Here is a 27,121-nt window from a genome sequence, read left to right as displayed (position 1 = left end):
TGCTTTTTTACCTGCTAAAGTTTCTCCCTTTGCAGGTTGTTAATGGCCTAAGGAAGGCAGTTTAATTCACCTCCAGCACCTCGCCCATGGGGCTCTCCTTCTTCAAACAGGTAATTAGTCACTGAAGAGAAGATTTATTCCCCAAAGAGTCTCCCGGAGGGAAAATTAGATCTTGTCAAATCACCACTGCTGTGATTCTGCCAAAGTGCTTTGTAGCCCCACTACCCACGCTACTAATTAGACCTGGTCAAAAAGTCCTTAGATGGTGCAATCTTTCCAGCAGCACAGGCAGTTTTGCCAAAATCAAAGTATTGTCACAGAAGGTGTCGATTTTAGGGAGAATTTGAGAGGAAGAAGTGTCAAAACAATTCATCTGCCTGTTTTGTTTCCTCTTGTGTGTTCTGCCATGTAAAATATTAAGATTATTTTGATTATGTTGAAACATAACAAAAACATGATTCAGAATCATTGATGACTGAATAAAATCTGTATGTCCATAGAGAAATAAAAACCCAGTTTTGATTTCTATAGCATTTTAGGGATTTATAAGTTTCAGGGAGCTGGGCTTTTTTGTGCAGCAGAAATTCTATTTTCTAATGAGATACAGTTAAAGCATCAAAGAAAGAGAAGCATTCCCAGATGCAGATGCATTTACCTGTCTTGACCAGAAATTTAGAGCAAAAAGGAAAATAAAAAGCGTCATGATCTTTATGCACCACCTTGAAAACCAGATTTTTCCACCTACCTTATTCATCAAAACAACCAGGGAACACATGAAGCAGCCCTGTACTCACGGGATCTCCCTGCTCCTGTCACAGAGTCAAGGGATTTGAGGGACACTGCTTTGCCCTCTTGGTGGAGGAATTACATTTTTTCCTGTCTTATGTCACCCACAGAATTTTCCAAGCTTTTAGGGGCCACAGGGACAGAGGGCACAAACAGGCAGCAGGAGCCGAGGGGAAAAAGGCTGCAGCCTCAGTGATGCTGAGGTGCCAGCAGACCCCACAGAGAACAGCCTGGTCCCACAGCAGCCACCAAGGGCCAAGACCAGGACAGGGACACAAGGTGGGTCACAACACCCAGGGGAGGCCTGTGAGTTCTTCCTCACTAGCCATCTCACAGGATTTATGGGGCAAACACCAGGGCTCTGCCTGCTTTCCTGTCTGAGAAACACGGTGTAAAAGGTCTGTCAGACTGGGAGGGACCTGGGGGACACAGTCACCTCTAAATCTGTAGGGCAGAACTGCGGAGGAACAGGTAATAGAGCCATGGTTAAACCTCGGAGGTGTTTTAAGCTGAGCAGGGCTGTGGGTGCAGGAAATGCCAGATTTGTGTGAAACAGCCTGGCAAAGGCATCTGTGAACTCCACTGCATCTCCCAGCCCAGGGCTCCTTAAAGACACAGCTTTGTACCACAACCAGCACTTCCATCACACCACGTCTGGAGGAGGCAACCAGCTGGTGATAAACCTCAGAGCTTAATGGACTCAAAGTCTTGCCTTTCAAACAGGAGGAAAGAAGGAGAAGGATCCATTTTTAATGCTTAAGCCAAAAGCAAGGGAGAAGAAGGGGTGTAAACCCTTCTTTCAAGGATAAATTGGAATTTCAGTGTCAGATTAGCTTTTCCAGAGAAGACATCACACAGCCCATCTGTGGGGTAGGGATGACTAATCCAGGTTCCTTCCAGAAGGATGCTCATGCATTCAGGCTATAAGCACACACACACAGATGGGGGCCCCTGGAGGTGCATCTGTGGGATCCAGCTTATCCCAAAACCAGCCTCAGACTCTCTCTGCACCCTCCCTATAGAGCAGCCTCTCTGAAAGGTCAGGCTGCCAAAATCAAAGGCAAGGTGTCTTGGGGGCTGGGCTGGGGCACAGGACAGCCCAGGATGGCAGGACAAACCTGAAGCATTGCTCCAGCTCAGCCAGACCATCCCCAGTGCACAGCTGTGGCTCTGGGTGAGACGTGCCAAACCCAGACAGCCAGAAGGGGATGGCTCCTACCTCTCTCCCAGCTCAAAATTAAAAGGTGGGTGTCAGGGCCCTGCAAGGTTTGTACCCCAGGGAAATCCCTCCATCCCTCCTGCACTGGAAACAGACTGAGGAGAAGGGTCACGAACTGCCAGGGATGTTCCTTTATGATGTTCACTTATGAATAGACCAAATTATTTCTGCCCACATACAGCTTTCATCTAGGAATCTAAAGCAGCAATTAATAGTTTTATAACTCTCTTGCCTATTTGTTTCACGAACAGCTAAACTCAGCTTTAGAACAGAACTGGGCTTTGAGCTGGGACCCAGTGTGATCTCCCCTGTTGGAGCATCAAAGCGTGCACCCCATTCACATTTGCAGGGGAATCAGCTGGGAAACAGAAGCTCACTTTGGAAGCTTGGGTGATTTTTATTTAAAAGCACAACAGACAGAGAATACAAATGTGTCTGTCTGGGAGAAAGTGAATTTGCAAAATTTTCCTTTAGTTGACCCAAAATTTCCATGAATGATTGGGAAAAAGGAACAGATCAAGCCAGTCTCTTTCTGATAGATGTTGAAATATATTGTAAGCTATTTTGAGACAACCGTCAGAATTACACAAGCCCAGTGTGAGCTGGGTGCTGGGCGTTCAAATTAATATCTATCTTGTGGAGAAAAAATCCCTGGCATATGCATTTATGACAGTAAAAATAAAATAATAAAATATAAAACAAATCAAGCATGTCTATAAGAAATGCTAGAAGAGTTTCCCTTGACAACATTTTTTTATTTTCTCAAAGGCTTTCAAATGGAAGTTATGTATATTTATTCTACCTGGCAGAGGGAACTCAGGGGAGTGGGAAGGAAGGTGCTAATAGACATTCAAGTGAGGATGCAGCAAGTGCAGGGAGCATTGCACACAGGGTCTTTTCCAGCCAGGTACAATGGATTTAGATTAACAGCCCAAATAAAAAACCCTGTACTTACAACTCAGCGAGGCTTCCCAGCAGGGAGTCGTGTGGCTTGTCTCAAAGGAGCCATTAGAAATGCGTAGAGGAGGAGGAACCTCTTATTCTTTGCCTGTAGTCTACCCTAAATGCCCTGTCACCCGGGGCTTGTGACCGTGCATGTCCCAGGTGTGCAGGGGTGGTTGCTGCAGACCTCTGAGGAGATCCTGTGCAAGACATCCATGAGACTGGGGTAGGACTGGGGGTCCCCTGCTGAGTACCTGAGGGGGCCCGTGGGGCTGGGTGGCGTCCCAGCTCCTGCAGGGTGGAGTCCCCATATGCTGGAACAGGACTGGGGAGACATCTGCTCTCTGGTCATCCGAAATTGCCCCTGCAGAGCCCCGTCCCCATTGCTGAGCGTCTCTGTGCTCATCGGCTTGAAGATGCTCAGGACCAAGCCCTGCCTTGGGCGGTGCGGGGGTTTGCCAGGCAGGCAGAGGGGAGAATGGAAGGGGGATTCCCACTACTGGCTGCTATCTGCAGGCAGAGCACAAGCTGCTGCTCTGTGCTGAGAGGCCACCAAAATGCTCAGGGCTGGAGATGGAGATGACGGGGGACTCCCTGCTCGCCTCGGGTGCAGGAGAGGGTGATTACCAACAGCCCAGCGCTGTGCCAGCCTCCACTCCCAGGTCTCACGCTGAGCGTGCACAGCTCTCCAGAGGGACCTCCGTACTCCGTTCCCCGGGGAGGGGGAATGCAGCCCCCGGGGAAGGCAGGCTCCGGGGCGACGTACTCCCCTACACCCGCCCGCAGAGGGACGAGGAAGAGTGTCCCTGCGCCCCGGCACTCAGCAGCATCCCGGGGTGTGGATGCTGGCACGGCGGCTCCCCGCTTACCCCGGGATGTCGGTGCCTCGCTTCCCCGCTCATCCCTGCATGCTGCTGCTCCGCTTGCCCTCTCACCCTAGGATGCCGATGCCCCGAGCCCCCGACGCACCCCAGGTTGCTGCCCCTGCAATGCCCAGGGGTTCTGGTACCCCGGTACCCGGGTTGCTGGTGCCCCGGTCCCTGTGTTACCGATCTTAAGGTCCTCGCCGCGCCCCGGGATGCCAGCGCCGCGGGTCCCCGGGATGTCGGTGCCTGCAGCTCCCCGGGATGCCGATGCCGCGGGTCCCCCACCCCGCCCCGGGATGCCGGTGCCGCGGGTCCCCACCTCGTCCCCGCCCGCCCCGGGTGCCGGTGCCGCGGTCCCCGCGCTGGCGGAGCCCGCAGCACCCCGCTGGCGAGCCCGGCCCCGCGCCGCCGCTCACCTGCCTCGGCGCCGCCCCCGCCGCAGCGAGCGCGCCCGGCGCGGAGCCGCGAACCCTGCGGGGCCGGCGGCGCAGGAGCTCCGCGGGGCCGGGGGTCCCGCCCGCCGCCCTTCCCGGTGCCGCCCTCCGCCCGCCCGCCGGCGCGGCGGCGCGGGAGCAGTCGGGGAGAGCCCGGTTCCTGATTCCCGGTTCCCAGTCCCCGGTTCCAGACCGGCGGTGCCCGGTTCGTGGCTGCCTCTGCCTCCCACCAGCCCCTCCCGAGCTCTGTATAGGGGACAGGGCTGAGGATGGCCGGGGAGAGCCCACCGGACAAGACCAGCGAGCTGAATTTGGCGAAACTGGCTGGCAGGTCGGCACAGCTCCGTGCGAGGCTGGCGGTGTCCCCTGCCAAGGCACCACCACAGCTCTCCGGCGGAACCGAGCCGGGAATCTGGATCAGGCGAGGGTACCCCTGGCATTTCTGAAGCCTTACCTGCTGGAAGTGCCTTGGAAGGTGGGAGAGCTCACAGGATGGCTGTGGCAGCCGCGCTGGCGGTGCCCGTCTCACCCGGCCCTGGGCTACTCCAGGTCTTTGCGAGGCTGCCCGGGCGGCGAGCGCTGCCCTTGGGGCTGAGCCCCCGCAGCCGGCAGGGCCGGGCGGTCCCGTGCCGTGCCCGTTCAGGCCGAGCAGGGCCCGGGCAGCGCTGCCGCCCTGCGCCGGGCACACGATGCTCCCCTTCCCTCGCAGTCGCCCTCCTTGCGATCCATCTCCATCTTGCTTCTTGGAACTGGGAGTGTGCGGGGCACCGGGGCAGCCCCGCGGGGAAGGGCTGCCCTGGCTTGCTGAGCTCCTCGGTGTCTCTTCAAAGGCTCACTGGGAGGTGGGGGAAGGCAGCGAGCCCCGGGCATGGCACACGCTGGTTTCAGGTCAGGGAGCTGCCGCCGCCGCCCGGGGCCATCCCCAGGCAGCCCGGGGAGCACTGCAAGCGCACCACGTGCCCTGGAAATCAGCTGCTGGAGCCGAGGGATGGGAAGGACAGGATGGGAAAGGGACCTTCCCAGGGTGACGGCAGGGGTTGTCCCCGCAGCGATGGCTCATTGCTCCGGCAGCCCGCACAGAGCAGCTGTGTCACACAGGCGGCTCGCACGGGGCGAGACTTCACAGCACCCTCTGCATCCCTTCCATCGGCTTGCTGATTATAGTCCGAGGGGCTGGAGCCTGAGGGCTCTCAGCCTTCTCCGGGCTTGCACGAGGCGGACTGAGAGCTCTTTTTGGTGGCGAGCATCCTTCCCCCTGCCCGCACGCCCGCCTCCCGCGTGTGCTGCCAGTCCTGTCCCTGTGCCAGGCAGAGCTGGCCGCTGCAGGGCCATCAGCGTGTCTCCATGTGTGTGATGTGTCAGACTGTGTGTGCCTGTGCTTGTTTACATGGCAAGGAGGCAGCGGAGGGAGGGGGAAGGGATGACTTTGAGGGAGGCCTCGGAAAAGAGGAAAAAAAGAAAAAAGAAGAAAAAAAAACAGAGGGAAATTCCTCTGTTCTGTGATATGAAGCAAAAAGCATTTATTTTTATGGCAATTAGAGATGGCTGAGCATCCCTGGAAGCTGCAAGATAAACATGCCCATCTTTGTCTGCTCCAGGCAGCTGCGAGCCTGGCTAATGGTGGGTGCTGAGCCCCAGTGGGGTGCAGCCCACAGGGTGGGAGGAGGGCTGGCTCCCACGTGGGGTTTTCTCTGCCTGTCATTGACATATGGTGATCAGGGTGAATTTTCTTTTCCCTTCTGAAAATAGTTCTCATCCAGCCATTTTTCAGGGAAGGAGCTGTGCCTGGCGCTGCAAGGGCGCCCACTCCATCTGGCACTCTGTGTCTGCACCAGAGCCCTGTTTATGCTCTACTACAGAGAAGACCTCAGCCCTGTCCCCTCCAAAATCAGCTCTCCCAGTTCAAGGAGGTTTGCTGAGTGTCCCTGAGCCATGTGGAAGAGCTGAATCATGAGTGGGAAAGGAGTTGACAGGGCTCTGTCCTTATTGCTCCCAGATTGGAGGGATCACCCTGGGAAGGAGCTGAAGAGACATGGAGAGGAGATACCTCCTCCATGTCTCCTGCTGCAGCTCAAGGCTCTGGCTGGAAGCAACTGCAAAGATGGGAAGTTCACTTCCCAGGCTGCAGAGGCCCCATGCAGGTTTGTGCTGGCATCACAGCATCCTTCAGAGGGGACTTGGCTGCTGCATCAGTGACACCTGAGGTGAATTTTCCCTTTTCTCCCCAAATTCAGAGGCAAAAGGCCTGACTCTGCCACAAGCCAGCCAGAGCCTGTTGGCCTGCCTTCGCACTGACACATGCAAGCTGTGGCAGGAAAGGGAGACTCCCACTTTAAGGCTGTTTTCCAGTGAATTGAGGTGTAAGGGCTGTTCCTTGGCACAGCTGTGTTTGCGATGGCCCTGGTAAAGCACAGCTCTCCATGGCACAGGCCAGCCCCGTGCCCCTGCTGCCCCTCCTGAGCTAACCAGCAGTGATGTGGAGATGGGAACAAACAGAAAATCAGGTCAGCTGGAAATATATCGCCATCCCTTCCTTTCATGTCTCCCCCCATCTTCCTCTCTTGAGGAAGGCAAGTCTCCGCCTGCCAAAGGCCAGGGTGGATTGTGTCGATAACCCCACAAAAAATCCTCCAGGTGGGCATGGGGGGCAAAACCTCTTGCCATGATCTCTTCTGCAGTCTGGAAGCAAATCACAGAAGCAGGGTGAGTCTGAAGCCAGCAGCCATTTCAGTGTGCAGTGAGTCATCCCAAAAGGCGCTCAGCTTGTGGCAGCTCCCTTCCTTTCTTCTTTTTGCTTTTTTTTTTTTAATAGCTGATGTAGCAATAAATTTTAAAAAATAGCAGGAAATACATATGAATATATCATGTCTCCAGAGCTCCTCTAATTAAAAGAAAAATCTTCAGGCACTTTTGAGCCCCTTGGATATCTGTTGTGAAAGGCTGGAGCCGCTGGGTACCTGCCACGTGGGAGGGTGGGATAGAGCAGCGCACCTGCGAGTGCAGGGGGATCCGCGGAGCCAGCGGCTGGCAGGGGCTGATTAATGCCAGGGACATGAGCACAAAGCATTTCACAAATAGTCCTTTCCAGAGGGAAAGAGCTAAATTAGGGCAGACGCTAAAGCCTGGTCTTGTGTTTCTCAGTGGCAAAGATTTAATACTAAATACATGGGCTTTCCTTAATGCTGCTAATTCCTGGTGGTTTCTGTGCTCGCTGGTGCGTTTGTTCCCCGAGCTATGGGAGGGGGTTGCTCCAGCCGGAGGGGCTTGGGCTTTTCCTTCCCATGCCATTGGCTGTTCCCATTCTTGTGCTGTCAACTGTCCCAGTTTCCATGCCTCTCCCTGGAGCCAGTTCATGGTGGGGCAGGAGAGAAAGCGAGCTGTGATGGCAGCATCCTCTGAGCAGGAGGAGAAAAGTGGGGACACAAACTCCAGGGGATTCCATCCCTACAACTCCCATCTTCCTCCCAGAGCCACAGGGTGTCTGTAGATGCTGCTGACAGGGGGATATCAGCCTGCTCCATGCTGGAAATTGATTTACCAGCTTCATTCAGTCTCTGGAGCCCTTAGATACACCTGCATACCCAGCTCCCTGCAGAAAGGTGATTTGTTGGAATCCATCTGCAGCAGGCTTGGGATAGACATGGCCTGCAACAGCCCATCCATCTGACAGCCTGGAACTCTTCTGGACTTGGGTTTTACTGAGCTGACTGGGTACCTGAGCCAGGAAAGATAAATGGACATTCACTGAACATGATGGAGACCTTGACTTGCATTAGGACTTTGAAACTCTAACAGGAAATGTGAGAAAATCTGGAGAGTTGTACCAATGCAGTGGCTATTTTTTATAGAGATGGAGAGCCTCTGGTGAGGGAGCAGGGAGATGCTGCAGTGTAAGGTCAGGCATTTCAGAGCACTGATTTACTATCTGGCAAGTTCCCACATGCCTTGAGCATATGGATTGCCTTCATTTTACAGCAACCTGCAATCTCCATGTGCTGCATCTCTGCTCCGGGTTGTCTCAATATCCTCCAACACCCGGACATATTACCAAAACTGAATTCATCAAAAACAAAGGCTATTCCCAGGCTCATCATTAACCTGAAGCATCTCAGGCCAAGGCTTCCCATGGGCCAAGCCCTCTGCAGACCATTCCCAGCAGGGCTAGAGCTGCCACAGGTAGGGATGCTGGCAGAAGGGCAGCATGGTGTCAGAGGAAGGGTTAAGGGCAGGACTTGCTCTGTTCCCTGACACCCATCTTTGTTGTCAGGGTCAGTCTGGTCACACTTCATTTACCAGTACAGAAAAAGCCACAAAACCCAGTCATCACAGCCATGCTTGCACAGGCAGCATGGGCTCACTTCCTGGATTGTCTGCCAGGAGAGAGACAGGTGAAGATGGAAGCAGAACTTTCACTGCAATTAAATCTTACAATGGTGCAGAACAAATGATGCAAGTAACCAAGAGCTCTGCCTCTCTGCAGGCTCGTGCAGTGAGGACACTTGCCCTGCATTCTGTTTTTGATAGCTGTGCACAGCCAAGGCCATGGCCATGGAGGGAGCCAGAGGTGGCCTCTGATTCCTGCCAGCAAGGCCAGGCTGGGTGGAGCAGGGAGGTCCCCACCTGCCCCTGTGCTGCACTGCACATGGAAATGCCTTATAATTTAGTATTTAGGCAAACTGGAAATCAGTCTTTTCATGCAATAAGGGGGTCAATTAAAGGGTGATTTCCCTGAGATTTATCTGATCCTGTGGATAATTTCATCCCACAGCAAACCCAGGTGAGGGCCTGGCACTGGTGGAAGCAGGGGCAGCAAACCTGAGGCTCTGCCTGTCCCCCAGAGCTGGAGACAGAGAGTGGCCACTGGCTTTGGGGCTCTTCAGTCTCTGCCCAGCTGAGATGACACAGCTGAGACTCAAAACTATAAATTGCTGGTGAATTATCACTATGGTACTTTTGCAGGTAGAAGTGCCCTGGTAGTTTGTGTGCCCTGCTCCCATTCCAGCTCTGCCTCCAGCTGCCTCTGTGCTGACAGGGATGAACACACAGCAACAACTACAGCTGGAAATGCTTGTGTGCAGGGAAGGGTCTGCCCTCCTGTCTCTGCGAGGATGTTGTCTTTGGGGTCTCTGCAGAAGGTTCAGGCAGTGCTGGGGGTGGTGAGAGAGCTCTGCTGCCAGAGTGTCTTCAGGTCCTGAGGCTCTGAAGGATGCCAGGGACTCGCTGGTTCCCTCCATCCCATCTCTGCCTCTCCCTCCTTTAGACATCATCCCAGCATGGGCAGGACCCTCAGTCCAAGGAGGAGGATGTGGGGCTGGAGATGCAGGAGCACTGGGGACTGGGGTGATGTGACACCCACGGCTGCAGGGTGATTCTGGGGGCCAGACTGGCAGGGGACCCCCCAAGCCCCCAGGTTTCCTTGGCAGTGGATCAGCCTTGCCATGGTTCTGTGGTTCAGGGCTGGTGACTCACTGCCAGCCCTCGAAGGCTGCAGAGCCACGGCAGGGGGGAGCAGGGTGTCTGACAGCTCCTGAGTCTCCTGATAGATATTCCTCTGCTGCTGCATGGAGAATCACTGCTGTCTCCATGTCTGAGCCCAGGTTTGCTATGCTGGCTATGGATTTTTCTATGCTGTACAGCCATCCTGCCTGCTTGGCACTGGATTTTTGTAGTTTTGAGGGGTTTTTTACCAGGAATATATGAGCAAGCAGCAGAGGAGAAACCAAGGATGGAGAATGCAGGTGGATGAGAGTTTGCTGGCTGTGTCTGGATGGCTGGGGGAGACACAAGCACTTGCTCATGCAATATGCACACAGGATTCCACCTTTCATTTCCTTCTTCCCCCTGCAATGTTGAGGGCACCCCTCATTCTTTCATTGACCCTGACAGAGTTCAGCACTTGCCTCTTTAGGCAGATTCAGGTACCAAGAGAGAACACATCTACCTTCTTTCCAAACTCTTGGAGCAGTAGAAGTAGCACTTGTGTCCCAAGAAGATGCCTGTGGTTTGCTGGCATGCACCATGGCATCCAGGCAGAAGCCCCATTTGCCTGAGCCCTGGGAAGAGCCTCCTGATGACATTTCAGGAAAGCTTTTTTCTATTTTTAGAGGCCATCGTGCACAGAGCCAGGGAGTCAGGACAGGATTCCCAAGCTCTTGCAGAAAGCAGCCGTGCATCTCGGGATGCTCGGAGCAGCAGCCCTGGGGCTCATTAACACGATCCAGTCACAGCAGCTCCTGAAGCAGAAAGATATTTGGGCATTTGGGCAGCAGTCTGCTGCCTCTTTCAGCCTCTGCTGGGTCAGGCTCTGATCATGCTGGGACCAGGCTGCTCCTCTGATTGGCACCACGTCTCTGATCTGTGCCTTGGAGGTCCAAAGCCTCCCGTTCCCCTGGCTGTGCAGGAAGGCGACAGGGCGGGCTGCGATGCTCTGCTGCTCTGCCCATCTCTCTCTGATTAATGTGAAACCCAGCCTCATGAATCATTCATGAAGCTTTATTTAGTATAATGGTTTCTGACATCCACTGCCTGGGAACAGCATTTTGGGACAGACCGTTTGCGACCGATTCTTTTTTTTCCAGAAATAGGGAGCTGACGTTGATCCCATCCGAACGGGGAAGGCACAGCAGGGGTGGGAAGGAGGGAGGGAGGGGCTGAAGCAGCCCTGCCTCTTTCTCAGGGAATCACAGGTTGCCTCCTAATTAGCCAAATGTGTAAAAGCTAAATATTGACATTGCATTGCAGTTCCCTGCGTCTTGCCTTCACATTGCATGTTATTAACCTACATAGTGTCAGGGAAAGGAGCATCTGTGTGTGCCTTGGCACAGGCAGGCCTGAAGAGACAGGAATTCCCCCTTGCAACGCTGCTGGTGGGACCTGAAGGAGCTGGGAAATGCATTCCCCTCTGTGGCTGGAGCTGGGGAGAGAGAGAAGCTCGTTGGGCTTCCCTACAGCATAAATCACCCACCCTCCTCTTCCTGAGCACTTGGCTGCAGGGAGGCACAGGTTCCAGCTGGGAGGGGCTCTCTGCAGGTGAGCAGCCCCGTTTGGGAGGGGTGTGCAGGTACCTTTGTTCCTGTGCTGGTGCATTTGGGAGTGATGGTGAGTTTCTGGCCGTGTGTGGGCTGCAAGGTGGGATGTGTGGTGCTGTTTGATGTGTGAGCAGGGGCTGGTGCAGGGCTGGCATCTGTGGGTGCTGCTTTCCTCCCTGCCAACTACTTCATGTGAGTCTCAGAGTGCCTCCCCAGCCTTTGCCAGAGCTGTTATTTGTGGAACATCCCAGCTGCTTGGCTGAACACAGACATCAGCCTCTCTGAGGGGCTGTGGAGGGAGTGCCCTGCTGAGAGATGGGGCTACAGAGAGGGCAGGGATGATGGAGCCCAGCTGCCCTGCCAGTGCCACGGGACACAAGGAGGCCCAGCTGCCCTGCCAGTGCCACTGCCAGCCTCCTGCTGAGCTCTCTCATGGGTCTTCATGCAGTGTGGCTTGCTGCAGAGGAAGGAGATGTCTCCTTCCCTCTCTTTCAGCATGGGGAAAAGGATTGCTGGCATGTAGGGATCTCCCTCATCTACAGGGTGCTGTCAGTGCCTCACTTTTTTTGCCTTCCTTTTGGCTCCCTGGCTCAGGGAAGTCCTGCCAGCATCTGAAAGGCTTCCTGGGTGTGCACAGCCTCGTGCAGCTGCAGCAAAGAGCAGCCTGCTGAGGATTCCTGGTGGGGTGGAGGGGAAGGAGCCAAGCAGCTCAGCACAGCTCTGCTGCTCTTGGCTGGGGCAGGCAGAGCTGTTCCCTGCCAGACTGAAGGCCCTTGTCATCAGCAGCTTGTGAGCTTTGGCAGCACTTTAGGCAGGAGAGAAATCACAACAGAGGGCTGCTCTGGCATCCCTCAGCCCTGGCTCCATCCCCTGGGGGCTCCCCACCCTGCAGGGGCTGGGGCAGTGCACAGCTGGGGTGATGTGCCAGAGCCAGGCAGAAGGGACAGCCTCCACCCCTGCTCTCAAACGTGCCCTGCTGGCAGACACTGCCTCCCTCCACTACACAATTCCAGGGCTCCCCTCTGCCCTGCCAGCATGGTGGGAGCTGCTGTGCTGTGCTGCTGCTCACTGGTGAAGGTGGGAGGGCACTGGGAAAGGTTACTGGTATGTCCTGGCCATGTAAGACAAAGCAGCCCTGTGCCTTCAGAAAGAGAATGCTGGAGGGCATCAGCTGGTGTGAGACAGCTCTGGCCCAGACCCCTCTCTCCCTGCCTCTGGAGAGGGCCTAGGTCCAGGTGAGGAGCTGAGTTTGTATAAACCATCCCACAGACCAAAGCACAGAGTGAATTTGTACATTTGTTGGCCTTTAACTGTGAGGATGGTTTGTTTTTCTGCAGAGGTGTGTATCTATTTTGTGGTGGGGAGCAGGGTGCTATTCACTCCTTTTCCCTCCTGGAATATTGCTGCCCCTCAGCAGGAATGATGAAGGCTGTGCACAGCTCCTGCCCATGGGCAGAGCTGCTGCTGAGTGGATCTGCTCTGCCCAGGGTATTTTCTCCTCTGGAACTAATGTGATTGCTGAGATCCTGCTGGGACTACAGATTCCCACTCCTAGGCCAGGCTAGCTAAATAAGGCTGGCCTTTCAAAGGCTGTCAAAGCTGTAGTAATTCTTATTCTTCTTAGGCTGGTTTGAATCATCTCTTGGAAAGGTCTCACATCACCATTGAGCACCAAACTGTTCTGTATTCAGACCCCAACCACCCAGTCTTCTCAGCCAGACCATAACATATGCAGGGGAAGGCTCCAAGGAAATATTAAAGATGTTTTGCAGTGCTCTGGGTGAAACTTGACTTCTCCACCCTCTGTCCTGTGCACATTTCAGAGTGGAACAGAGGACTTTGCATGGAGTAAGGATGCTCTGTGGTGCTGATGGATCCCTGGGGAGACTCTGGATTCCATCCCCTGGGATGTTGGGGAGTGCTGGATATTTCCTTTGGTAGTTGTCCAAAAGTGACTGGCCTGAAAACCTTTGCTTTGAGGGAGGGTGGAGTAAGCCAGACCTGCAGCCTGCCCTGCAGTGCTGCTGCTGTGATGTGCCACGATGGATATTTCTGAGTCAAAGCTGGGCCCTTGAGTGCAGCCTTTGTCCACATTCCCAGCACCAGACCTGGTGGGCCTGTCCCAGGAGAAGCAGTGAGTCCTCCCCCAGGCAGAGAAAATGAACACTTTCCTTCCTCCCCAGGCTGCTCTGGCCCTGGGCAAACAGCTGATGTGGGAAGAACCTCTCTGGCACAGCACTCACTGCTTTTCCCCTTGTCTTGCTGGCACCTACCTAGGGCAAAATGGGAAATTCTCTTCCTCCCCAGAGCTGAATCAAAGGATTTCAGCTAACGCACACAGCCAGGAGCTTGTCACAATCAGTGACCTGTGTGTGTTCTGGTGCACTGCCCAGCCCCTCCCAGGTGGGTGCTGCTCCATGGAGGGGGTAGAGGTGAGCCTGATCCAGTGCTAGAAGCTCCCCAGCAGAGCTGGTGATAGCTGGGAATGCTGTGCCCAGCAGGCAGGGACCTGTGCCTGGGAAGAGAAAGGCAGAGGATTTGTTGACACAGTTGCAGGTGGAGGCACAGTTGGTGCATTGCCTCTGGGATTTCTGACATGCAGGGCTCCAAAACAGAAAGCAGCAGGACTGAGACAGACTTGATGTCCCCAGAGCATCCTTTGGCCCAAAGCACCTCCTCCTGCCTTTCTGGGCCAGCAGCTGGGTGACAGTGGCCCAAAGCACCTCCTCCTGCATTTCTGGGCCAGCAGCTGGGTGACAGTGGTGACATGAGCAAAGCTGTCTCAGAGCAGGTAGAGGCACCTCTCACAGGGAGATCTGGAGGCCTCAGGCAGCAGGTTTTGAGAGGATGAACCCTTCCTGCCATTTCCTTGTGTCTGCAGAGGAGCTGCTGCCCTGGGCACGGCATCCATGAGGTTATGCAGGGCCAGCTGAGAGGCACCCCACGCCTGGAGCTCTGTGCTTAATCAAACCAATTAGCAATTTAATCTTGTTAACAAACCAAGATAATTGCAGCATTATCAAATTAGCCAGCTGTATGGAAATGCCTGCTTAATAGCTGATAATAGCTGGTGCTGATGGAGGAGGAGGGCTGTGATCTGTGACTAATGGTGGCGGGAGGTGCAGTCTGGCTGCTCTGCCCCGGCTGCCCCAGCCCCGTGCGGGATGCGGGGGATGGATGCGGGAGCGCTGGGGATCATCCTCTCCCAGCCCACGGCTTGTGTGGCACGGCTCTCCCTGCGCCTCCCAGAGGGCTGGGCTGCCGTCAGGGGGAGTTTTTCCCCTACACTGGGCAGAAACAATGTCTGATTTTACGCTGAGTTTGGCTGATGAGCTCCCGGTTCTTGTTTTGCCTGTCCCTGCCGGATCACCGGGCATTCTCAGCCTCCCCAGCGCCGCATCAGCTCTCCGGCTCTCTCTGCCCTCCCGTGGCCAGGCTAAGCAAAGAGTTGGGGTTTTTTTCATCACAGGACTTCTTCCTTCTGTCCGAGTAACTTCTGAGTCTTGCCTCCTTCTAGCTGCTCCACAGAGAAGAGGCCACCGACACAGATGCGACCATAGAGGGACTCTCCAGCAGTCTCGGCCAGGAAACTTCCAGCATCTCCCATGGACCATGCAAGGTGTCATTCCCACAGCCAGAGCCTTCACCCTGCTATTTTTAAAATCTGGCCAGCTGGTGCTGCTCTCCAGATTGCTCTGCTCGTGCCTGCCCAGCTCTCACAGAGCAGCAGCTCCTCTCTGTTCCCTCGGTGTGTGCAGACAGACCAACCTCCTCCTCTAGTCTGGGTGGTTGAGAATGGGAGATTCTCAGCCAGCCTGGCCATCAGCAGGGGCTGGGCAGGGCTGGCAGGCCCCCTTTGGGCGTTAGGCTGGGTGATGCTCTGCCCTGCAGTGCATGGTGGCAGTGCCTGGTTCTGCCATGCACAGCTCCCTCAGGCTGTGCACACTCTCTTCTGCTGATGTTTCTTGGCACTTCCTGAAGTTTTGTCCTCAGGACTCAGCTGTACAAAAATTACAGGAACCCCTTGGAGCTATGATTGTATTGCCCTGGCTTGAGGCTTTCCCAGGCAAGATTCTTCAGCTGAATTTTCCCCACCAGCTCAGGTTCAGTGAGGGGTTCAGCACCATTTGGGGTTTGGGTCTGTGTAAGCCCCTCCTCTGCTCTCCAGATGAGCCCCAACTAGGGTATTCATGGGGAGCCTCTGCCTTCTGTGTCCCCCTGGGCAGGCACAGGGTCAGTGCCCTTCCACAGCCCTGTGCAGCAGGGGGGCCTGGAGGACACACTGCTCTCCAGGGCCCCTTGCAGCCTTCCTAAAGCAGCCTGGCATGTTTTGTTCCAGTCCCATTGCTCTCTCCTCCTGGAGGCTGTGTGTCTCTGGATGGATTTTCTCCCCAGGCCAGCCCCTAATCCCACTGCAGGTGGGAAGCCAGGCTGTTTTCATCCTCTTTCCCCAGCAGAAATTCTGGGGTGAAAGCAGCAATGGGACTGTGTGCCAGGATGGAGAGAGGAGGCGAGGGAAGGAGTCACACATCACAAACACCCTTGAGAAGAACCTCTTTTATTTGTTAAAGGAGCGGTGGAGGAGCAGAAGGAGAGGGGAAGTGGTGGCACAGAGCACAGCAGCAACTGTGACAGAGTGACCCTGGAGCTGAGCTGGGATGGCAATGCTGAGGTGACCCTCAGTCTGTCCTGGAAGCTGGAGCTCACACTGGGAAAGGGAGAGAAAGGAAGATGTTGGTGCTCACCCCAGCCCACCTTTGCCCACCGGTCACCCCACAGCCTGCCGGGGGGCTCTGGCAGCTGGGCACAGCCCCCGAGCATCGCACCCCGCTCTGCCGCCGGGGCTCCGGAGCTCCTACCGTAGGAGACGGGGATGGCAGGGGGCTTGGAGAGGCATTTCCTCCCGCAGAAGGAGCGGCAGCACTTCTTGCCGCGGGGGCAGTGCCGGTCCAGGAGGCACTGGTTCGGCGGGTTGTGCAGGGCGCAGGTGAAGCGGACGGGAGGGCAGGACCAGGCGCTGCCTGCAGGAGGAGGGACTGGTTGGCTCCAGGGCAGCGAGGGGCACTGGGGAGATGCTGCCCGGCAAACACCCCTCTCCCCTCCCCTTCCCTCCGTTGCCCCCTTATTCGTGTAAACTTGGCTCCTTCGCAGCCCCGGCGCTTTTCCTCCCCGTGCCTTATCCCCGGACATCTCCTACCTGTTGGCAGCTCCGCCCAGAGGATGAGCATCCCCACCAGGAGCAGGGCGGCCACCGCCTTCATGCTGCCGTGTCCCCGAGAGGTGCGAGTGTGAGAGGTGGGGGACACCCACATTTAAACCCTGGGGAGGACGGGGGTGGGGAACGGGCTGGGCACGGGCCGGTGTTCGTGCCTCTTGCCCCTGCCGGTTGCGTTGTGTTTTCCAGAAAAGCCTCTTGCGCAAGGTTCAGACACGATTGTTTGATTGCTCAAAAAGCAGATTTAGTATTGCACAACTGCCCCCCCACACCTGGGGCTGAGGGACAAGCCAAGGGGACATGTGCCAGGGCATTGTCCACCCTGACAGGCAGTGGAGCTGCTTTCTCCTGGGCAGGTATCTTCTCCAGGTATCCTTTTTCAGGAGAAACCCTTGTGGTGTCTATATTCTCCTCTGGGATTCTGTTAAATGGGTTTCCCTCTGCACTTTGCTTGCAAACCAAACCTTACAGCATGATCCAAATCAGCATGAGGCTGCCAGTGCCTTCCCAGGGATGATCCTTCAAGTTTTTTCCCAGAGGTACCTTGCCCCAGCCCCAAATCCTCCTTACTCCTGCCCCACTGGGAGAATGAGTTGGTGTAGGGAACACAGCTTTGGCTCAGCCCAAGGTGAGTCTTTCTCAAGCTCTGGGGATGGTTCACCTGAACCCCAGTATCTTCTCTGCTGGCTTCTGCCATATGGGAAGCAGGTTGGTGCTAGAAGAAGGTGGCTGGTCCCTCTGGGGTAGGATAACCCACTCCTCACAGACCTGTCATCAGCCATGAAACAGCACAAGGACAGCTTGACTGAGCCCTGACTCTTGCTGGCTGTAGGGATTAGGGGCTGTATTCCTTGTTTGGATGGCAAAGATCCCACCACCCATTCCTCCCTCCCAAGGAAATTGTAACCCTGCCCTGGCCTCCAGGTAAATCTGTTTTCTTTAGGTGCCCTTGGGCAATGGGAAGTTACTCCATTTCCCACCAATTGGTCAATGTCCCCCTCAGCTTGTGTAAGGGGTTCCTGAAATATTTCTGTGGGACTTCTGTGGCTGGCAGGAGCCCAAGCTGTCCTGGAAACATGCTCTGGGAATGCCTGGGTAGGGGAAGGCTCCCGCAGCCAACCTCCCGCAGCCCTGATCTCACAACCAGGCAGGGACAAAGAGCAGCAAAAGCCCAGTATCACCTCTGCTGCTCTGTGCAGCCCCTGAGCCCCCCAGGACTGCACTGATCCAGCCCCTGGAGCTGCCACTTTCCATCCAGAGCATGGTGGGTGTCTCACTCTGCCCTTTCCTGCTCAGACTTCCATTCCCAAGTCACAAACAGGCCCCGTTAACATGACCCAAACTAACCTGGTACCTGTTGATTACTGTCCAATTTCCCTGTTGACTCTGGGGCTGCATTTAGCTCTTTGTGAAGTCGTTTATTAAATAACGTGCAGATTATATGGCCAACCCAAAAAGATTTTCTGGCCTGTGCACCAGCAATGTAGCACTTTTAATGAGGAATACAAGCACTGGAATAATTTTTAAACAATCCATTGCCATTCAGCTGCTGTTGGGGCTGGAGAGGGCATTGCTGTGCTCCCAGCTGGTGCCAGAATCTGGCTGAGGTTGTGCTTGGACCTCTGCCTCCAAGAGAGGAGAAAATATCAAGGAGCAAGGTTTGGATTAAGCTGCAGAGAAAATGTAAGGGATGAGGGAGGGAAAAAAATATCACCTGAAGAACATTTTGGAGTGCTTTATTCACAGCAGGGAGGAAGTGTGAACTCTTTTTGTTACAAACTCACAGGAAATAACTGAGACCCAGCATTTCTGGGCACAGGATTGCCTGCAGTGCTCATGTTGCATTCTGTTACCTGTGCAGCACCCATTGCCCCAGCACCCTCAGAGCAGTCTCCATCCCACATGGCTCATGCTCTTCTCCATGAAGTGTCCCTCCTTCCAAAGCTGCAAGGCCCCAGTTGTGCAGTGCTTGAGGGTGTTGTGGCAGATGCTGCTTTCTCCCAGCCAGAGCAAGGCTCTGCAGTCTGTATTCCCTGGGAAGGGAAAGGAGGGACACCAATAGCCCCTGAACCCCCAGCCTTACCCGGGGGGATTAGCACCCCAGGAACAGCTTGTGCCCCACCAGGTGATGCAAAGCTTTCAGCCTGATGATGAGCTCCATCCATCCATCCATCCATCCATCCATCCATCCATCCATCCATCCATCCATCCATCCATCCATCCATCCATCCCTCCATCCCTCCATCCCTCCATCCCTCCATCCCTCCCTCCCTGCCCGGCTCAGGGAGCTCCCTCAGCCCCAGGCCGGCTCGGGGTGCCCGCAGCCCAGCCTCAGCCTCACCTTCCCAGCGCTGGTGTCTGGTGCCACCTAGTGAAGTGTCATTGATGAGGATCTGCCGGACCACGTGGGCTCGTCCCTGCTCCCAGAGGGAATCCCACAGGAATCGGCCCTGTGGGAGCTGCCCCTACACATACATAGTGTGTACAGACCTCTAAGTGGGACCTGCTCTGTGCAGCACTCCCAGACATGAGCAGCACCCCTAGCCACTTCCAGGACAACCCTAACTTTGTGATTTCCTGTGTGACTAATGCAAAGTAAAAGAAAGGACAGGGACGTGGAAAAAAAGGTTTTTTTATTTTTTGGTCCTAGAAGAGCCACAAGTTACACATGTAACACATGTATATATATTATAATTATCCATATAAAAACAACAAACTATAAAACATATTTACATAAGAACCTGTATAACAATTATGTACAGAAACATATTTACAAAAGAGAATAGCAGTCTCTAAAACATATATACAGAAGACTAATGAAGAGCACTCTGTACATATCCAGAAGGATGGCATCCCTGCCCAGCATCTCCAGCAGTCCTGGAAGAAAAGCAAGCGACAAGGTCACCCCAGTCAGGCACACAGGGCTGCTCCCTGTGCCCCCAGGCTGGGACACGCTGCCAGAGCAGGACTCTGCTGCCAGCACTGAGCCTGGCTGGGGCTGAGGGCAGGGCCCCAGGCAGAGGGACCCAAATCATGGCCCAAAGCAAGCTCAGGGCAGGCTGGGGTGGTGCTTGTGCCTCCAGAACCCAGGGAGCCCCCCGGGCACCGTGTCCCTGAGCGGGGCCACCCACCCAACCCAGCCTGGCAGCAGGGGACCCACCCTGCCTGTGGACAGGGCATGGCCAGTGCCTGCCTGTGCTGCTGCTGGGCTTCATCTTCATCCCAAGATGATGTCCTTCTCCTCACCTTTCTCATCCACTTCCATGTCTTCAACATAATCCTCCACATCCACCTCCATCTCCTCCTCCACATCCACCTCCATCTCTTCATCTCCATTCTCTTCAACATGTATAGCCATACTCTCTTTTCTATCAGCCTTCACACAGATTTCCATCTCCTCCTCAGTGTCTGTGACAGCCTGCATAGGGAGCAGAACCTCAGACTGGGGTCCCTGTCCCACACCAACCCCACAGAGCTCCAGCCCACCCAGGCAGTTTGGGGGTTTCCACCTCCATGGAATGGCACTGTACCTTCACTGGGACAAAAGTGAGCATCCTGCAGGGGTGGGTGACAAGATCCAGGCAGCAGGGACCGTTCAGGACCGATGACAGTGTCAGGGACTTGGTGGCAAGCAGGGTGACAGGGATGCTGGCTCATGACATTACAAGGGAGGGCTGGGCAACACCAGAGGATTATATTCTGGCCACAGATTATTTCTGTAAGGAATGATCCTTGGCAGGGGCCCTGGTGAAAGGACCAGGGAACTCTGCTTTCACTTTCAGCTACTTAATTTCCTGTGCTTCCTGTGCAGTGGTAACACAGGAATTCCTCACTCTGCTGCCTGAGTGAATGGGAACCATCCTCTTTGGTTTGCCCTGGAATGGACCCTGAAGATCACCTTATTCCAACCTGAGCTACTTCCCACCAGACCAGACAGAGTTCTGTCCCCCTGGCCACGGATGTTCCCAGGGCTGGAGCATGCACAGCTTCTGTGCACAGCCTGGGCCTGTGACTCCCCATCCTCAGTGTAAAAAAACCACCTTCATTTTAACCCAAATCAACCTCCTGCAGCTGAAAGCCATGCCCCCTCCTCCTCCCACTACAGACCCTGCTGAACACTCTCTCCCCATCTTTCCTGTGGGACCCTTCAAGCCCTTCATGGCTGCAGTGTGGCCCCTTCATGGCCCTCTCTCCTCCAGGCTGAGCATCCCCAACTCCTTCAGCCTTTGCTCAGAGCAGAGGAGCTCCAGCCCTTGCAGCACCCCCATGGCCTCCTCTGCACTCACTCCAACAGCTCCAGGTCCTTCCTGTGCTCAGGACCCCAGAGCTGGAGGCAGGGATGGGTCCTGGGGGGGCCGCAGCTTGACGGGGAGCAGAGGGGAATTTTGTCTCATCCCCTGAAAGAAACTAAATGCACTAATGAGGATAAAATCAAGACAGTGGAGCCTGCCCCGAGCAGAGTGCTGCTGTCAGGGGTGGCTCTTTGTGAGTCTGCAGGGATCCATCAGGAGCAGATCCTGGGTGTCCCTTTGCCTCAGCACCCACCCCACAGCAGCTCAATGGGCACTTTGGCCAGGCTGTGGCTCCAGCTCAGCTCTCAGCTCCCTCTGCTCCTAAAGCAGGGGCTCCAAAGCAAGCCCTGCCCATGGGGACACAGTGTCCATGCCACACTGGCTCCCTCCACCTGGGGCCGAGCCTGCAGCACCCTGGGGTGCCACAGAACAAAGATTTCCCCAAAGGATTTCTGGATCCTGGCGACAGGAGCTGCTGCAAAAGTCAGAGACCCCACTTCTGACAAAGAGGTACATCTGCCATCCTGCAGCCCAGCTGAAAGGAGAGGGACATGTCATACAAATCTTCAGGGTGTTTATTGTCAGGATAGAAACTCCTTTACATAAAACAAAAGTTTAAAAATATCACTACCCTGCTCTCAGAATTAAATATACATATATATATACACACACACATAGATACTGATAGAAAGAATAATTACCATTTGCTATGTGATTACAAAACCAAACAAGATTAATACCAATTTCCAAACTATTCTGCCAAACAGGGGCAAGGGGATCTAAGAATTCCTGCCCCTCATCTTCCCATGGGATCCCTCCTGGGCACCACACTGGGAGCCAGCTGGGCATCAGGCATCCCCTGTGCTGCCTGCACCACCCAGCTGTCCTTGCCCCACCACTTGGCAGCAGATGCTGAGATACCAGAGGCTCTCAGGGTGACACCACTGCAGGTTTTTTCTCTTGCAAAGCAGTCTGCCAGGGTCCAAGGGGGACTGTGCCATCCCAGTCACTCTGGGGGACACCATGTCTGTCCAATGACCAGCCTGCCCACATCATTGCTCCCCCTCACATCTGACCAGCCAAGGAACGACAACTGAACCCCTCAGCTTTGTAGCAGGGGCTTTGCTCAAGCTCCTTTTTGTGTGTTTTTAGGATTTTTGTTTTTTTTAAATACAGGCCCCCAGGGATTTTGCAATACAAGAACAAACATTGATGCTTTACAATAACCTAGCAATAACAATGCCATGTAGCTACTGTACATCCATCCTGTGCCCTGCTGAGCACTGCAGCCCTCTGCCAGGATCACTTCTTGTTGGCAATCTGCTTTTCCAGGTCTTCAAGTCTGGCTGTCATCTGAGCAAGTGAACGTGCTAAGGAAACAGTGTGAGCCAGGCAGTCTGCTGGGCAAAGGGCTTAAAATTTCCCCTCTCCCATTTAGCTATTGCTCCCTCCCCCATGTGTGCTCTGTCCTCAGCCCCCCGACAAGCCCAGGCCTCACCCCAAAGGATATTTTTCTCGGTCAGGCTCTGCAGGATGGCCACGGTGTTGGTCTGGAACTGCACCAGCGCCTCGCACTCGCACGGGCTGCGGATCTCTGTCTCCCCTTTGCCCTCCTCTGTCACAGGGGGTTTGGCTGCTGTCACACCATGGCCCCACAGTGCCTGCTCTCTCTTGCTGCCAGACAGGCCCTTTGTCCCTGCAGCCACCCACTGGGGCTCAGGGCTCTCCCCACTGCTTTGTCCCCTTCTTTCAGCCTCTCTGCTTTCTGATCCAGCAAGCTCTCTGCCAGGCATCCCACAGAGCTGTCACACATGTGGGCACAGTGTGCCAAGGACAGCCAGTGCTGAGCTACACTTTGCCTTCAAGCTGGGGTGGCAGGGGGCACACTGGCTCTGTATCTGCAGCCCTGTGGGGGTCTCAAGGGCACTGGGGATCCCCAGCCTGTCCCGGGGCAGGCAGACCCTCACAGTAACCTGGCAGCAGCAGGAGCACAGGTCTGAGCAAGGTACACAGGCCACCTTCAGAGCATCCCGCAAGGCAGGGTGCCACTCCTAAATTCTGCCCATGCAATGGCACTGGGGTGGTTGATCACATTAATACTTTTGTATTAACCCCTCCTGCTTTTTAATTAATTCCCCCAGCTTCACCTTCTCTTCCAAATCCCCTCCAGAGACCCACCTCTACACCCACAACAGCCTGGAGAGATCCTGTGACAGTCTAGGCTCACACCAGCCCAGCTCAGCCTTGGGGTGCTTGACACAGGGTGACAGACACACAAACCACCCTGCTGGCTCTGTGGGGACAGAAGGGCCTTCCCTGGCTTGGGGTCAAGTCCCCTGGTGTGACCAGGAGCACCCACCTGGGCAGATGTTCAGGGAGAAGTTCTCCACAAGGTGGGTCATGGTGGTGAAGTCTGCTGAATAGGAGAAGTGCTGCTCCACTGGCTCAGAGGCGATCTCTCTCAGCTCTTCTTCCACAGCTTTTCCAACACCCACGGCAAACATGACAATCCCTGCGTGGCAAGGACAGATCCTGAGAACTGTGCTGGCCACCCTGCAGCAAGCCCAGAGGGAGCAAGGCAAGGAGGCAGGATTTTCTCTGGGCTTCCCAAATACACAGCAGGAACTTGGGAAGGACAGGCAGGAGTGTGGCAGCACTGTGGTGGTGGAGGCTGCTGCATGAAGGATGCTCCTCAGAGCACCCTGTGGCCACAGCAGAGCCTATCTGCCATGGGATGCAGCTCCCCAAGACTGGATGCTGCAGCTTTTCACTGAGACAGCACACCAAGGAACCATCCCAGGATGCCCAAAACACTGAAATTTGGGGTTCCCAAACCCCCCTGCACCTGATTCTTTTGCTCTCCTGGCCCATTCGGAGATGTCATCCTGGGAGCGTCCATCTGTGAAGACCAGCCCGATTCTGGGGATGTTGTGGGAGAGAGGCCTGGCACCTTCCAGCTCAGAGAAGCTGTGCTCCACCATGTGCTTGAGGGCCAGGCCTGTCATGGTGCCTTTCTCCATGTACTCCACATCCATCACCGCCTTCTTGATCTCATCGGCGCTGTGGTACTTGTTGAGGGGGAACTCGGTGCGCACGCGGCTGGAGTACTGCACCAGTCCCACCCGGGTGCCCTGGGGGGACACCTCCAGCAGGTCCACAACACGGTTCACAAACTGCTTCACCAGCTCAAAGTTCTGGGGCCGCACACTCTTGGAACCGTCAATCACCATCACCAGGTCAACATGCCCAGCTCCACACTCTGCAGGGACAGGGGAAGGTGACAGAGGAGCAACCTGTCCATAGTCACTGCCAGAGTGAAGGGCTGGGGCTGGGGCTGAGCTCTATGGGAACACCCTAGAACTGCAGCTGGGAAGGAGAGCAGACTATGCGCAAGGGACTCAGCCCAAAAATCTACACTGATATCCCAACACCCTGTGAAAGTCTTTCCTAGGTTTCTCTTTTCCCAAAGTTTTCCTTAAAGCTGTTGCATCTTCTGTTGCATCTTCTGGGCCATGTCTCTGGGGACACAGGCATCCATCCCCACAGCAGCCAAGGTGTTCCCCCAGCCACAGCCAGCTCTCCACCCTCTTCCAGCCTAGCTTAGAGTCCCAAGTGGTGACAGAGCCCCCCAGCCCAGTTTAAGTGAGCTCCCTCCAGAAGCACAAAGCCCAAATAAGGAGAATGTCAAGGGCTGTGTCCCAGTACTCACTGCTGCATGTCTTGCCATCAGCCTGGAGCTGCTGGCCTTCAGGGCACACACAGTGGTAGGATCCCTCCGTGCTCACACACTTGAACTCACAGCCGTGATCCACCCCGTTGCAGAGGTCAGTGGCTGGAAGACAAGCCAAGGGCATGGGATTATCCCCATTCAGGGTGGTCTGGGAACAGCCCTTCTCTGGAGGCTGGGCAGGACATAAAGGCACAAGCTATAGACACAGTCTGTGCTGTGCAGCACGCTGGGACCTACCCTTGCAGGACTTGCTGTCAGGCTGGAGCGTGAAGCCGCTGCGGCAGCGGCAGTAGTGCCCGTTGGGGATGCTCACACACTCGTGCTGGCAGCTGTGGTTCCCAAAGCTGCAGTAATCAATCACTGCAGAGACAAGGAGAGTGATGGCAGAAGGGAAAAGGCAAGAAGAGAGAGAGAAGGGGAAGCAAACAAAGAAGGGACAGGGAGGGAGACAGTCACTTACTCGTGCAGCTCCTCTTGTTGTGGCTGAGGTAGTAACCCGGCCGGCAGCGGCAGGAGAAGGAGCCCCGCAGGCTGACACAGTGGTGCTGGCAGCCGTGCCTTCCGTCTGCACACGCATCGATGGCTGAGGGACAACAGGACACCCATCACCCTCCTGACTCAGCCTCCAACGGGACACCCATCACCCTCCTGACCCAGCCTCCTAAGGGACACCCATCACCCTCCTGACCCAGCCTCCAACGGGACACCCATCACCCTCCTGACCCAGCCTCCAACAGGACACCCATCACCCTCCTGACCCAGCCTCCAACAGGACACCCATCACACTCCTGACCCAGCCTCCTAAGGGACACCCATCACCCTCCTGACCCAGCCTCCTAAGGGACACCCATCACCCTCCTGACCCAGCCTCCAACGGGACACCCATCACCCTCCTGACCCAGCCTCCTAAGGGACACCCATCACCCTCCTGACCCAGCCTCCTAAGGGACACCCATCACCCTCCTGACCCAGCCTCCTAAGGGACACCCATCACCCTCCTGACCCAGCCTCCAAAGGGACACCCATCACCCTCCTGTCCTAGGCTCCAACAGGACACCCATCACCCTCCTGACCCAGCCTCCCTGGAGCAGCAGGGCAGGGCTGCTCCAGGGCTTCGAAGCAGCTCCCAGCACCGTGAAACAAGAAGAACCTGGTGTGGTGGTCAGCCCAACTAAGAGGGCTTTGCACTAAAACCCAGGGGAAAAGAACTGCACACTTTGGGGTGTGAATGCTCTGGTACTCACTGCCTGGACCCCTCAGCTGACAGGCAGCTGGTTGTGCCCACATAAGTCATGAGTGCCCCATCTCAGAGAGGTGGACAGGAGTTAGCAATGCTGACTGTCTGCAAGCATTACAGACCCGGGAGGCAGTGGGCCCACTGAACAGAGCACCCAAGCTGCTGCTGGCCTCCCTGAATCCCCTGCTGTGTGCCAGCTTCCCTCTGAGGGACCCATAACTACAAGCTCCTTATGTAAGTTCAGGAAATAAAAAAGGTTTTTACGGGAACAGGTCTTTCCATCCACATTGAGCCTGTAGCCTGGGTTGCACTCGCAGTAGAAGGAGCCAGGGGTGCTGACACAGCTGTGCTGGCAGCCGTGCTCCCGCTCCACGCACATGTCCACCCCTGCAAGACAGAACAGGCATCAGAGTGGCCCACAAGGCACACCAGACACATGGTGACCCTATCCCTGCAGCAGAAACCAGTGTGACATCCCACACAGCCCCAGCCCCGCCAGCCTCAGTGCTCACCCAGCACACAGACACTGTGCAGTGCCCTGTCCTGGTGCCTCACTGGGGAGGTTGTTTCCCCATCCACCCTGCTTCTGGCAGGGGCAGCCAGCCCAAACACCCCTCTGAAGGTCTGGCCTGGGTGAGGAGCAGACACCAGGGCCCCCCTTGCCACTCAGCAGCAGCAGCCCTCACCCACCACAAAGCTTGTCCTGGAACTGCTTGGCAAACTGCTGGATGAGCTCAAAGGACTCCACCAGGAAGACGTGCTCCTCCAGCGGCGGGGAGGCCATGGCCCGCAGAGAGTTCATGTCTGCCCGCTGGATCCCCACGGCGTAGATCTCGATGCCAGCGTTCCGGGCCTGCGTGGCCACCTCGGTGACGCGGTCCTGGGGCCGCCCGTCGGTGACAATGATGGCGATGCGGGGGATCCTCTTGTGCAGGGGGCGCGCGCCCTCCTGCGTGCTGAAGGCCACGTTCATGGCGTACTGGATGGCCAGCCCCGTCATGGTGCCCTGGGCCAGCGGGACGATGCTGTTGATGGCCCTCTCCATGTCTGCCCGCGTGAAGAAGGTCTTGAGGGAGAAGATGTTCTGCACCTGGCTGGAGTACTGGATCACCCCCACCTGTTGTGGTGTTACAGTTTAGTTAAATGGGATGCTCTGTCTCACCCCTCAAAAACGTTTGGTTATTCCAAGCCTGTGATCCTCCCCTGCAGTATCATGGATCCGTAATCCCATTGGCCCAAGGCTTATTCCGTGCCCACTTTGAATCTCCCTGTTAAGCTGTGCGAGGGACATGAGAAGCCTCTTAGCCCTTTCCTCTCTCTCGGCCCCTTGGCTCCCTAGGCTCTCCCTCTCTCCCCCTCCCTTTCCCTTCCC

The 27,121-nt window shown here is 55.6% G+C and overlaps 2 protein-coding genes across 3 annotated transcripts in view; both read right to left on the bottom strand.

The window, feature by feature from the left end:
• Positions 1-15,817: 15,817 nt before the first annotated feature.
• LOC132335646 (waprin-Enh1-like) lies at positions 15,818-16,632 on the bottom strand. The gene is made up of 3 exons (XM_059862431.1): positions 16,473-16,632; positions 16,135-16,296; positions 15,818-15,983 (listed from the first exon to the last, which is right to left on the bottom strand). Exons 1-3 carry the CDS (start codon positions 16,585-16,587, stop codon positions 15,979-15,981), a joined length of 282 nt encoding a protein of 93 aa, XP_059718414.1. The 5' UTR covers positions 16,588-16,632; the 3' UTR covers positions 15,818-15,978.
• Positions 16,633-21,339: 4,707 nt separating this feature from the next.
• The window catches only part of MATN4 (matrilin 4), a 16,270-nt gene continuing 10,488 nt past the window's right edge, over positions 21,340-27,121 (bottom strand). For both annotated transcript variants that reach the window (XM_059862953.1, XM_059862954.1), the window contains exons 4-12: positions 26,440-26,866; positions 26,014-26,136; positions 24,973-25,095; positions 24,750-24,872; positions 24,492-24,614; positions 23,628-24,041; positions 23,142-23,294; positions 22,293-22,397; positions 21,340-22,143 (exon numbers count right to left, since the gene is read on the bottom strand). In XM_059862953.1, the coding sequence (XP_059718936.1) occupies positions 22,085-22,143; positions 22,293-22,397; positions 23,142-23,294; positions 23,628-24,041; positions 24,492-24,614; positions 24,750-24,872; positions 24,973-25,095; positions 26,014-26,136; positions 26,440-26,866 (1,650 nt within the window). In that variant the 3' untranslated portion in view covers positions 21,340-22,084. The remainder of the gene's footprint in view (positions 22,144-22,292; positions 22,398-23,141; positions 23,295-23,627; positions 24,042-24,491; positions 24,615-24,749; positions 24,873-24,972; positions 25,096-26,013; positions 26,137-26,439; positions 26,867-27,121) is intronic.

This window comes from Haemorhous mexicanus, chromosome 18 (genome assembly GCF_027477595.1).
Source record: "Haemorhous mexicanus isolate bHaeMex1 chromosome 18, bHaeMex1.pri, whole genome shotgun sequence".
In the NCBI taxonomy this organism is placed as follows: domain Eukaryota; kingdom Metazoa; phylum Chordata; class Aves; order Passeriformes; family Fringillidae; genus Haemorhous; species Haemorhous mexicanus.
Note: the sequence above shows the minus strand (reverse complement) of the source record. Positions and strands in the feature narration are given on the sequence as shown.

Coding starts and splice junctions, on each gene's coding strand:
- LOC132335646 (XM_059862431.1), bottom strand. CDS start 16,587: ATGTGGGTGTCCCCCACCTCTCACACTCGCACCTCTCGGGGACACGGC. Junction 16,297..16,472: donor CTGGGCGGAGCTGCCAACAG/GTAGGAGATGTC, acceptor CTCCTCCTGCAG/GCAGCGCCTGGTCCTGCCCT.